Raw genomic sequence first — 11394 nt, forward strand, 5'->3', positions numbered from 1 at the left:
TCCAATCCTGACCCAGCTCTCAGACAAACATGTCCATGGGAGCATGGGATGATTTATTCAGCACAACTTAGCGGCAGGGCAGAGATTTGTGAGTTAGTTAAACAAAGGTCTTTTATGGTCAACCACAAACCCATAACAGCCTTTTTAACCTATAAAGCCAGCCAAGAATGACCGAAGGGGCACTGAACGATGCATTACAATTCAAAAATGACCTTTCAAGTCTTGACCAGAGACTTTACTTTATCTACAGTGGGAACAATACAAAAAGAAAGGTTAAAGGTCCATACTAGTGTTTTAGCGTAACGTATTGACTACAAGTCATGTATCATTTAAATCACAGCTGTCCATTTTCAAAGCCATGTTGATGTGTTCATTTCCAGTTTGTCACTGTCCAGTGAAAAACATGCATCTCCACGTTTATGTTTTCAGATAGGGTAAAGCAGAGATTCCCAACGTGGAGGTCGGGACCCCCGAGAAGTCACAATATACATCTGAGGAGGGTCATGAAATTATTATCTTTTGACAGATTTTTTTCTTGTCAAGTACTGTACAGTTTCAAGACTCTAAAAACACATTATGGCATATCATGAGACAATCTGAGATAGGAACATCACATCCTGTGATGAGAGGTCGCAACTGGGCATTTTTTGGCTATGAAGTAGGTTGGCTATGAAGTAGGTTGGGAACCAGTGGTGCAAAGGATTACATGATCCTTTATGGGTTGAGTGTTTTGGCATTTCTGTGTAGTAATGCTGATAAAGTTGCAGGTTGATTTTAATGTTTGAATCGTATGTCCAGGTAATGGACATACGACAAACACTCCATGTTGAAATGAATCAGTGGCTTCAAACATTTAAAAAAATACTATTTGCCTTGGAAAAAGGTGAGCAGCAGTAATGGAAAGGGTCAAACATACAGTATGATCCTTTAGGCACAGACATGACTGACACATAGCGTGACAACCAGGCATAAACAACCATAGCATCAAGGGAAATATTTCCAACACATTCAATTAACGCAGATTGGTGTTAATGAATTTGTCATCAAAAATACAGTGTAGTTGTAGGGGAAATCTTATTTCTTAATCTGTTATTCTGATTTCGAAATTGTAAGAATGATGTACTCTCTGTACAGGGCAAAGTATGTTTGAATGAACTGTACAAATAAATAGCACTGAACTCAAATCACTGGTCTTAAACAAACTGATGCCCCTGCGTCTGGGACAGTGGACGGAGTTGAACTGTGTGCAGGGGTGAAATCAGGACAGATGTCAAACATGACTATCTGCATGGATCTGTCTACATAGTACATAGTACACAGGACAGTCATTTCAGTTGACCTGTGTTCAGTCTCTTGATGCCACCTTGGTTGAGAGAGGCTGCACCCTATTCGGCCAAATAGCGAGACTCTGTCTCTGTTTGCTGATTGCTGTTGGTTGTTCATGTTAATTTGACTTGATACTCTGTAATAAATTCCTTAAATCTGAGATCAAGCTCAGTGTTATTAATGAGTCTGTAATGTCTTGTTCCTCACCACAGAGCAAAGCATTTTTGCCTCTACATAGTCACTTCTAAACTATCCGCACACCAATGCAAAACAATAAAATTTGAGTGAAAACGACTTCCCCTTCCACCTCAGCATGAAAAGAGCTGCAGTCCACACATTGTTCAGCAACTGGAAACAGAAGCCGGGTTCACACTGCACCTGCTGGGCCACAGCTCTCTGGTCCATCCCCCATCGCTCACTATCCATCTCTCCAGAGAGACAACAGCCACGGCCCACAGCGGTCCAGTAACCCCCTAGCCAGCATCCCAGACCCTCCCACATCTCATCCCTGGCCCATTCATTTTCTTGGAAAGTGACAGTTTCAGGTTATACATATTGTGGCGTTAGGATTAAAGGCATCCTCCTGTTTCGTGTCCCACTGTATAGAAAACAGAGCTTCAGTAAGGCTAGCCCCTGCACATTAATCATTGCATGAGGACTTAAGCTGCTGCAGCACATATCCCTTTGAGTGGCCAGTTGGGAGGACAGCATGGCTTTCAGATTGATTTTCACAAAGAACAAACACAGAGATGGAGAAAATGAAAGAGAGGGACAGAGACTAGAAGTAGAGGTAGTATGAGATCAAAGCTGAGCTGATGCACCACATAATCAAAATCAAATTGTTACAGTTGAGCTTTGCCGTAACCTTTTTGGAACTGAAGTGTTGGCAACTGATATGTACACCAGGACATGTGTGTGCACCATCATCCCCCCCGAGACTCACACACATATAAGCTGCTAACACACACAAACACTGAGTGGGAGAAACCAACATACGTCATCTGTCTAGTAGACACATCATACTGTGTTAATGTTGTTTGGGTCAGTAACGATGCCTCAGCCCATTTCCAAACAGGCAGAAACCTTGAGCCCAGAGCCCCTTCAGGCAAACACGCTCCCCACTGACTGGCTGCACTGTCCTTGTCAGCCTCCTAAATAACAAAATAACCTCCAGAATAATTCAATTGTTTTGCTCTGAGCCGGAAAATGCTCAAACAGCTGTTACAATGAGAATGCCATTTCCTCCTGGCAAATAGCATTTCACGTAACAATAGACAAATATTTGGCTATAAAAGCAAAGTGTCAGGGGAGAGCTAAGCTTATTGTACACTGTTGCTGAGCTGTTACCCAGAGTGTGAGTAACAGCCTAGAGTAGGTTACAGGGAAGAAATAGGAGGAAATGTACCAACCAAAATGTTTACCACATTACCAAAACCAAGTCCCTGGACACTTACAGCCCAAATCTACTGCATAGATCTTCATTTCACCATCTTGCAGTTCTAGGAGTTTAAAGCTTTAGATATAACATGGTCTATGTTATAGAAATCCATTCTGCGCGTATCAAAGGTTTTGTTTATCTGTCAATTATGCAAATTGGGACTCTAGGATGAGGCTGAGAGGCATTTTTCCATTATGGCAAAGATTCACCAGCAAATAGAAGGGACACACTGAAGAAACCACAGCATAATTTCACGTGGCAGGAGATGAACCTCACAGTAGATGCAGTACAATGCCTGCGCTGAAAAGAAATGGAGCGAATGAAAACAGAATTGAATTCCTCTGAAAAGCAGAAAGAATAAAAGGGATGGAAAATATATAACAATGAACACTGGTAATAAAATAAAAGTTTTGGGCTTCCAGCTGCAAATGTGCAGAATAGGAAACAAGCCATTTAAATGAGTCTTCTCTGCAAGCCTGCTGCTTAGTCAATCAAAAAAGAAGAAATGTATTGTAGCTTTTGTACTGCAATCACTGACATTTAGGTGTTCATCCATCAATGAAGCTCCATATCAAATGACAACCCTTGAACAGAGTGCATTACACATGCTGCTGTCACATCATGTTTAATCACTTCGCAAGATTTATTCAACCCAAGTTACATCCCACATAGACACACACTTACTCACTCAATCACACTATGAGGTTGGGGACACATCTGGGCAGAGAAAAGAAAATATCATCAGTCAGTAAATGAGATCCAGCAGCGGCAGACTTACCTTTGAGAATGCTCTGGCCGTGCAGTACGTCTCTCGAGACAATCACTGTGTAGAAGTTCTGGGAGAAGCCTGGTCTGCATGGAGGTTTAAGGGGCTGACCTGCCTTACTCCCCTGAGGAATAAAACAAGACGGCCTGTTAAGCATTGGCAAATTGACTTGCGGCCACGGGGTCACAGGCTGATCTCGCAGCCTTTTCAGACTGATATTGAACCTCGTAGTCTCTCTGGCTACAGTGAGTGATTTGTTTCAGACTACAGTATGGCACACTTGGACCATCACAGTGGGGAAATCCACATCTGGAGCTAAAGACACCTACTCCTATCACTATCAAATATCACAGAGTCACTGAAGAAAAACTGAACAAAGAGTGAATAAATGGCCTTGATGATGGTGATCATTATCATCATTATGACTGACACTGTAATTGTGATCATCATGAAAATTCTGACACGTCATGATAATGGCAATAATGATAATAATCATTACACCAGCAATGACTATTGCAAGGAAGAGATGTTTAACTCAAACATTCAGTAAATGCTGCATGCTGATGGGATCGTTAGAGCGAGAGAGACTCAGAGAAAGTGTGTGTGTATGTGAGAGAGAGAGACACCAAAGAAACAAGCCAAATGTTTGTGTTAAATTACACACATTTGATATGTAAGCATAGTTGCAGGCACCCAGTACTTTATATCCAGCATTTAATTCCCCACAGAATGCACATGCAGCAATCCACCTAATACATCATATCAATGTATGGCTTTTATAAAGAAAATATATTGCACTTTTTTTGCATAATATAGGCAACTCAGTATTTCCCTGATTGCATATCAACAAAGCCAACTACAACTGCATATATTTAGAGAAATAGGGCTGATTGAAGTTTGAAAAATAAAGTAAGATAAGCTATTCATGATTGATGATTTGCTCCTTAAATCTTCCCCTTTGAATAGACACCAAACCTAATAACCAAGTCGCCAAGTTAGACATTAATCCCATAAATTTAGAAAAGGAGAAATGACAGTGCGTAAACGTGCGTAAACGAAGTTGATCGCAGCCAACAGAACGAGAAGCTCCTCTAAAAACCACTGTCCTCTGCAACAAGGCACTGCAGTTTATTTAGGAGAGAGGATGGAGATGCTAACGAACATAGTTGCCAGTTACTTTTTTTTCACCACAGTTAGGCAAACATATTCTTGACCTTAAACGCAGCCGTAATAAGCTCGATTACACGCATCGTGTTGCCTTTAGCGCAACACTGCGGGGGAAAGTGAACCTTTCACAGCCACTCTCGAGGTCTCATGCAGCGCGCTGCAAAGCCCGAGTAAGCACTACAGCAGTGCAGCACTTCCACAGTACTGTTAGTCGAAAAAAAGACATAAAGAAATTAACTCATCTTACCGAGGATGCGCCCACAAGTAAGGTGCACGCCAGAATGACGCAGCCAACGCTCATCTTTGCAAAATCGCGTGTTAGGAAAAAGGGGGGAAGAGATGAGTCTTTTTCGCCAAATTCCCCTCAGTAATTCCCGAAGCCCTGTTTCTTCTTCTCGGGTGCTGAGTGAGAGACCGTCCCTACTTGTCTGGCGCAAAAGTGCCGCTGAGACAGAGATGCTGCGCTCCGTCCAGAGGAAGCCGGTGCCCATTGGATAACAGCGTCACTACAACCCCTCCTACCGCACGGCGGAGCAGGCATGGCAGTGTGCTCCGTCTGCTCTCCAGTTCACTTCATGTGATGCCCCGTACATATCTGGGATATATTGGTAGAAAAATGCATTTTCCGGGCTATTTAGATTCATATTTTGACTTCAGATGGAGCAAAGGCGGGTCTGGTGGTGTGAGTGACAAGCAACCATCCGAGTCCTTTCATGTGTCCATCAGCTAACTGGAGTCTATTTCACACCCCAGTTACCCCCTCTGCCCCTGATCCACGGTATAAGTACGGCAAGAGCTGCCCAGTTATTAGCTTTTTATTAAAGCTGCTGTGATAGACCACTGCGGGATAAGACATTGATTGTCAATATAAGGTTCAAATGAAATAAAGTCAAATCAATCAGAGCCCTGAGTGATGATCTAAAGGACATATGTGTGCATTTTTCAAATCATATTCAGTCAGTTCATATCTCATTTGAACAAAAAAGATGACGAGTCTTGCACTGATGTGAGATTATTCAGTTTGTTGTTATAATTGAGGGATTTTCTGGCATTATTTATTGATTACAATTCTGACACTGAAATACTGTAGTGATACATGTGCAGTGATACATCTGACAACATTGCAATGTTGTAATATTGAAATAATAATGGGGAATGTATGAACTGTGCCTTTAACTGGTCTCACAATTAAATAATGTTGACATTTCCAAAGCCTCTGATCAGTCCCTCAATTTCCATATCTGAGAGGTCATGACAATTTAATCCCCTCAAAAGGAATAGGACAGTATTGCAGTGTCAATCAACACAGCCCAGTGTCTGCCCCTGTCACTGCCATTCACATTTTCTGCTTTATTTTCTGCACTAACTCCTTCAATATTGGGTAAGAAAGATGTCTTAAGAGTTTTTTTTTATCAGTATCTTCCCTTTAAACAGTATCTTCAAAACAAACTGCTTGAGGCTGATAATTAAGAAGTACTCCTAGTCTAGTTGACTACAGCTCAGTGGGTGTTTCTGTCCGGAGGGCGGGATTTTTAAGGTCAGAGATATCAGAAATACACTCCACTCATCTCTCTTCGGGGCAATGTGCTTCTGCTTTTATTACACCATCGAAAAGTTGGCAGAGAAACTGCACAACAAGGATTTAAAACCTGCGCCTTGTACGATAAACAATGCCTTTAATAAATAATGTCACATTTTGGTATCAGTCACTGTCATTTCCTCATGTATGGGTCAAGGGAAAGAGTTCCTGTAAAGAAAATGTCTGAGTGTGCTGAAAGTGGCACGTCCTCGAGTGAAAAAGACTCTTGCCAGCAGTAGTGTGATGATATTTCCCTGCATTCATGAGTTAGATGAGGCCACCCACATGCAGTTTTAACTTTAAACCTGATTAATTACAACACATAGTGACCAATTCAGACATATCAGCTCATCTCTCTTTATGCTTAAGTTCATATTGTCTCTTCGTGGTGGTTCTTAATCATACAACCCTCCCTCGTCTGCCTCCGTTGCACAAACATGATGATATTCATGACATTATTGTTTTGCTGGAAAAAAAATAAAAAAATCCTCCTGCTCAGTAAATTCTGTGTGGCTCGGAGGTACCCTGCCAGTTTCGGAACGCAAGTAAATTATTCCTCTCAAGTATCGAGCATTTGCCTAATAAAAATACCATCTGGGCACTTGAAGTGAATTGGTTTAGGGCTGTGCTGAATTATTAAACAAATCTCACAAAATGGGTCCCAGTTCTCTTTTTATAAGGGGGAGGGAGGTTACTGTATGAACACCTTACTGTTGATTATTCAGGATGACAAATTCTAATTTCAATTTGTTATTTTGGTGAATTGCTTTTTCTCCTCTAGTGCAGCCGTTCGTGAGGAGTTATGTTTCTCTCGAAGCAACTTGGTTCGTCTCTGCATCTCTCTGTTTATGTAAAGATTTAATCACACAAATATTATCAGAGTTTGGGTTTTTTTGTTTGTTTGTTTGTTTAAAGAACACAAGCAAAATTTATTAGGAGACAATATCATCCATAAATGTTGTTTTGAGAACTGCATATTTACTACGGCACGGTTTTGTTTATTGCTTTTTCTGTATTGCCAACTGCCAAAATGTGTATGTGCTTCTACTGAAGGGCTCATTGGGAATGTAATGATCCTGCCTGCATAAATTAGAGCCAACCAGTACATGATTACTTGGGTCTGATGGCAATATAATAATTAGGGATGAAATTTGACTTACTGATGATTTATTTTGTGTGATGCAGTAGTTGCTCAGGAATCTCTGGAACAAATTCATACAGAAGAACTTTTATAAGCTTATAGGCAAGTTGAACACTTGAAAATATTCATATCAGTGCTGTCACAAAGAGGCAGTTCACTTTAGTAGTGAGACATTTCACTGCTCTGCACCTCTGAGTTATAGCAAACAGGTTCACAATCTCTGAGGAGTATTTAATTAGTAAAATGAAGTAAAGGGTGTGTTTTTGTACCTTTCTTGTGGCTTTTTTTTGTGAATCTTTACACCTTCACTGTGAAGTTTCACACAATAAAAGCTACTTCTTCCTCTTTTTTTTGTCTTCATCAGCCAAAATGGACTGCTGCCAAACAGTCATGTATGATATTGTTTCAATTTCCCAACCTTCTAGTCTAGTAATACTAATAATGTTGGCATTTTTTTTTAAAGCCCATTGTATAGGTGTGAGATAATTTGTGATAAGCCTGCCAGCTCATTACTCATTACTATCATTAAGGTTGTCAAGCAGATGAATGATTAAACTGAAACCCAAAGAATTAATATCACGCTTGAACGGATAATTATTAGGTCTACTGTACACATCGTGTCATCTCTGTGAATGCACAGTGGGACCAAATTTGCATGTGTGAACTTTGCTTTGAACAGACGTACTCGCAAGGTGTAAAAGCCACACAGAGTTCCTAACCGCTGTGTTCACAGTGACGCCACCGATGATGCAACTGTTGCAGCGTTGTCAGCTGTGCACGGAAGCGTAACGATTTGCCATCAATGTGAAATTTCCCTCGCTGCTGACCAAGGAGAAAACTTCACAGATGTTTCCAGAGCTATGTGACAGTAGAGTGAAACAAGCGAACAAGCTCTCAAGGATCCACTTACTCTCTCAGAAAGAAGAGAATAACATTTCAAAAATGTGTTATGGTACAAAGCTTTTGTAAAATATTTGGAGGGTTTTCAGGTTTTTAATCACTGTCACAGGTGGTTCAAAGGAAACAGTGCTGCAGCTACTGGGAGTGTGTATCTAATAGTGCCTATTAAATGATTTTGGTGACCATATGTGAAGCAGGAAGAGTTGTGTTTTTCTTAAGTTTCTCATTGATTGTAATCCTATCATACTATGCAACTATGCTGGTATGATGTTTCTCTGTCACCATCATATCAGTGAAATACACTATATTTTATGGCAACACATAAAATGCATTAAAAATTGAAAGGCCAACTTCGGCATAACTTGCCACAAGTTGTTTGCTCTCTTGCAAAAAACATCTATCATATAGTGAGTAGCATGCTGTAACAATAATTTATGAGTGTGTTCTTCCCTGAAGTTTCAGGTCGACATAGTTTTCAGAGTATGAATATCAAATTGATCCACAAACTGAAAAGCAACGAGGGAAAGCAAGCTCCATTAAACTCTAACACAAATTCTGCACTGCCAACTCTCCACAACTAAGTCCATTCAGACTTACAGGAACTGATGTTTTGTTTTTTATCTGCTCTTCTCCAATGAATGAAATATGTGCTCCACAGAATAGCCTGAAGATCACAGGAAGCAAATGATCTGTCAGTAAAAGACCAAAGTAAACATTTGCTCAACACCTTGAGAGGAGCAAAAGATGTAAAATGAATATAAAGCAATTTCACCCATGATCTGATTTTTTAATTTAGCCGTGATTAAATAATACGGCTGTGCGCTGTTCCAATGGGCTTCGCACATTTTTTAGCAGTACAACAGCAGATCTTTCTTCCTCCACAGGGACTGGACCGTAGAATCCAAACAACAGGGAGAAATCAATGGGTCAGTTTTTATCAGAGACTATAAAACCGAGGCCCAGAAGTAATGACACAAGGCTGTAGGGCTGTTCTCCATATTTAACACAGGGAGGATGAGCCCCTGCAGATGCATTTATCCATAACCTTTTGACTGCCATTTCAGTATATACCACGACTGCCTAATAGGTGCACAGAGTGGCTCGACGGTGATGGATGATGGTGGATGTCATTTGATTTTCATTTGAACCAGAACATCAGAATCTACTCCGCCTAATTAACCTCTCTGTCTGTTTCCACTTGGAAGACTTCCACAGCCATGTGGAGAGAAAAAAAAAAAGTCTGACTGAACAGACTACAACACACAGTATTTCACACACAATTTATTATATATTCCAAGAAGTCATATGTCATGTAAATAGATTTGTTTATTTACTCCGTGGTATCAACTCTGTCTCCTCGAAATTACATTTATATTATACTAATTTGTTTTTCCAACTATGAGTTGTGCAGAAACGTAATTGCTGCCTACCTTTCAGTATTTTCCCTGACAATTTTTTTTTCTTTTTTCTTTTTGTTTTGGCACTTCATTTATGTAGCTCACATAAGTCATAGGGAGGAGGCCGCGATGGATGCTGAGCATACAAGACTACCACACCGGAGACTTTGGTAGGTTTAGGTCAAAGAAAACCACTTGGTTAAGATTAGATAAGGACTAAGGCAGAATCTCTCTGTAACCTTAACCAAGTGCTATGAGTGCATAAACATACCAAAAGTTGAATCATGGGTCAGTTGCTTAGAGTGAATGTTGTATTGAATACATATTAAATATGATGTCAGTGAACATTTTGCTGATATCTTCAGTTTCAACATTTTGCAACTTGACAATGTTAATTAATATTAATGAATTAACATGAATCATCAATGTTTCCTCATTATACTGATAGAATAAGTAATCCTGGTGGTGTTAAGTTTTCCTTCAAAGCATATTTACTGTTGTAAATGAGTGGTACATACATATAATTTGTAGGAGACACAGCAGATGGTACATTGTTGGGAGTCTTTGAAGCAGCATGAGCTTTCAAGGCCTTTAGGTGAAATTCTCAAGACTAGTCAAGTGAGAAGCAAAGACTATACAGTGCGGTGTATGGATGTGCTGTATGTATTCACTCTATGTTGTTTTGTGTGTGTGTGTGTGTGTGTGTGTGTGTTTGTGTGCACTGTTTCAGTGTTTAAGAAATTTCTAGGAAAGCTGATGTATTCTCTAAAGGCAAAATAATTACGCTTATTACACACTGTATAGTTGCATTAAGCAAATTCATACTTGTTTAAGCAAAAAAATGCAAGCACAGCTTTTACATGACTGCATTGTGTATTACTGCGTGGTGGGGGGGGGTTAATTAATAAAAGAAGCAATCTGGAGGGAAGTACTATTCAATAACGACAACTCCACAAGTTCTAACTGTCTCAGGAAAAAAAAAATGCAATAACACATAAAACTGCAGTGTGAATAATTCAGAAGCAGAATGCATAAATAGTGGATTAGGCTTGATTTAATTACGTCTGTGTGAAAGCAGAGCCTGGCGTTAAACAAACAAACACAGGCAACCGGAATGAAGCAGTTCAGCACCCAAGTGGCAAGGCCTTGCAAAGGAGCCAAAAGCACGCTTCTGTAGAGATCAAACACAACCAGCAGCATTTAACTGGGGCCAGACAGAACGACAGGTACAATAGACTCAGCTCCTCTTTTCATTGTTGCGTAGAGAATTGGATGTGATTCTCTCACAGGAGTGTATCCAACATCATTTTCATGGGAAGATCATTGTTTTGTTTACTTCATAACACTGTCCTCTGTATTCTCATTTGCACGCATCAGGTGATATTTATTTCACTTTGATAGAAAACCAGTATAGTATGCAACAGCGGGTTTATGATGGAGCGCTGTTTCCCTGAAAACTTCTATAATGTCATATCTATGGCGGTCATATCGTTGGAGGCATGCGTGCTTGCTGCATACATTTCCAACATTCTTTATCTGGTGCAGAATGCAGTCAGCACATTGGCCTTTATTGATTTGCTGTAAGCAAATATTAGAAATGGCTTATGAATAACTGCATTACCATAGAAATAAGTCTGCATGGGGGAATATGGTCACAACATTAACATCTTCATGAACACT

At 40.2% G+C, this 11394-nt stretch overlaps 1 protein-coding gene across 2 annotated transcripts in view; it reads right to left on the minus strand.

Moving 5' to 3' along the window:
• Positions 1 to 5327, minus strand: part of cdh4 (cadherin 4, type 1, R-cadherin (retinal)) — a 200717-nt gene extending 195390 nt beyond the window's left edge. Inside the window, exons 1-2 of one of the 2 annotated variants that reach the window (XM_044349577.1) lie at positions 4945 to 5327; positions 3543 to 3654 (exon numbers count right to left, since the gene is read on the minus strand). In XM_044349577.1, coding sequence (XP_044205512.1) covers positions 3543 to 3654; positions 4945 to 4998 — 166 coding nt within the window. In that variant the 5' untranslated portion in view covers positions 4999 to 5327. The remainder of the gene's footprint in view (positions 1 to 3542; positions 3655 to 4944) is intronic. The other variant, XM_044349578.1, reaches the window with a different exon arrangement.
• Positions 5328 to 11394: the final 6067 nt, after the last annotated feature.

This window comes from Thunnus albacares, chromosome 4 (genome assembly GCF_914725855.1).
Source record: "Thunnus albacares chromosome 4, fThuAlb1.1, whole genome shotgun sequence".
Taxonomy (NCBI): domain Eukaryota; kingdom Metazoa; phylum Chordata; class Actinopteri; order Scombriformes; family Scombridae; genus Thunnus; species Thunnus albacares.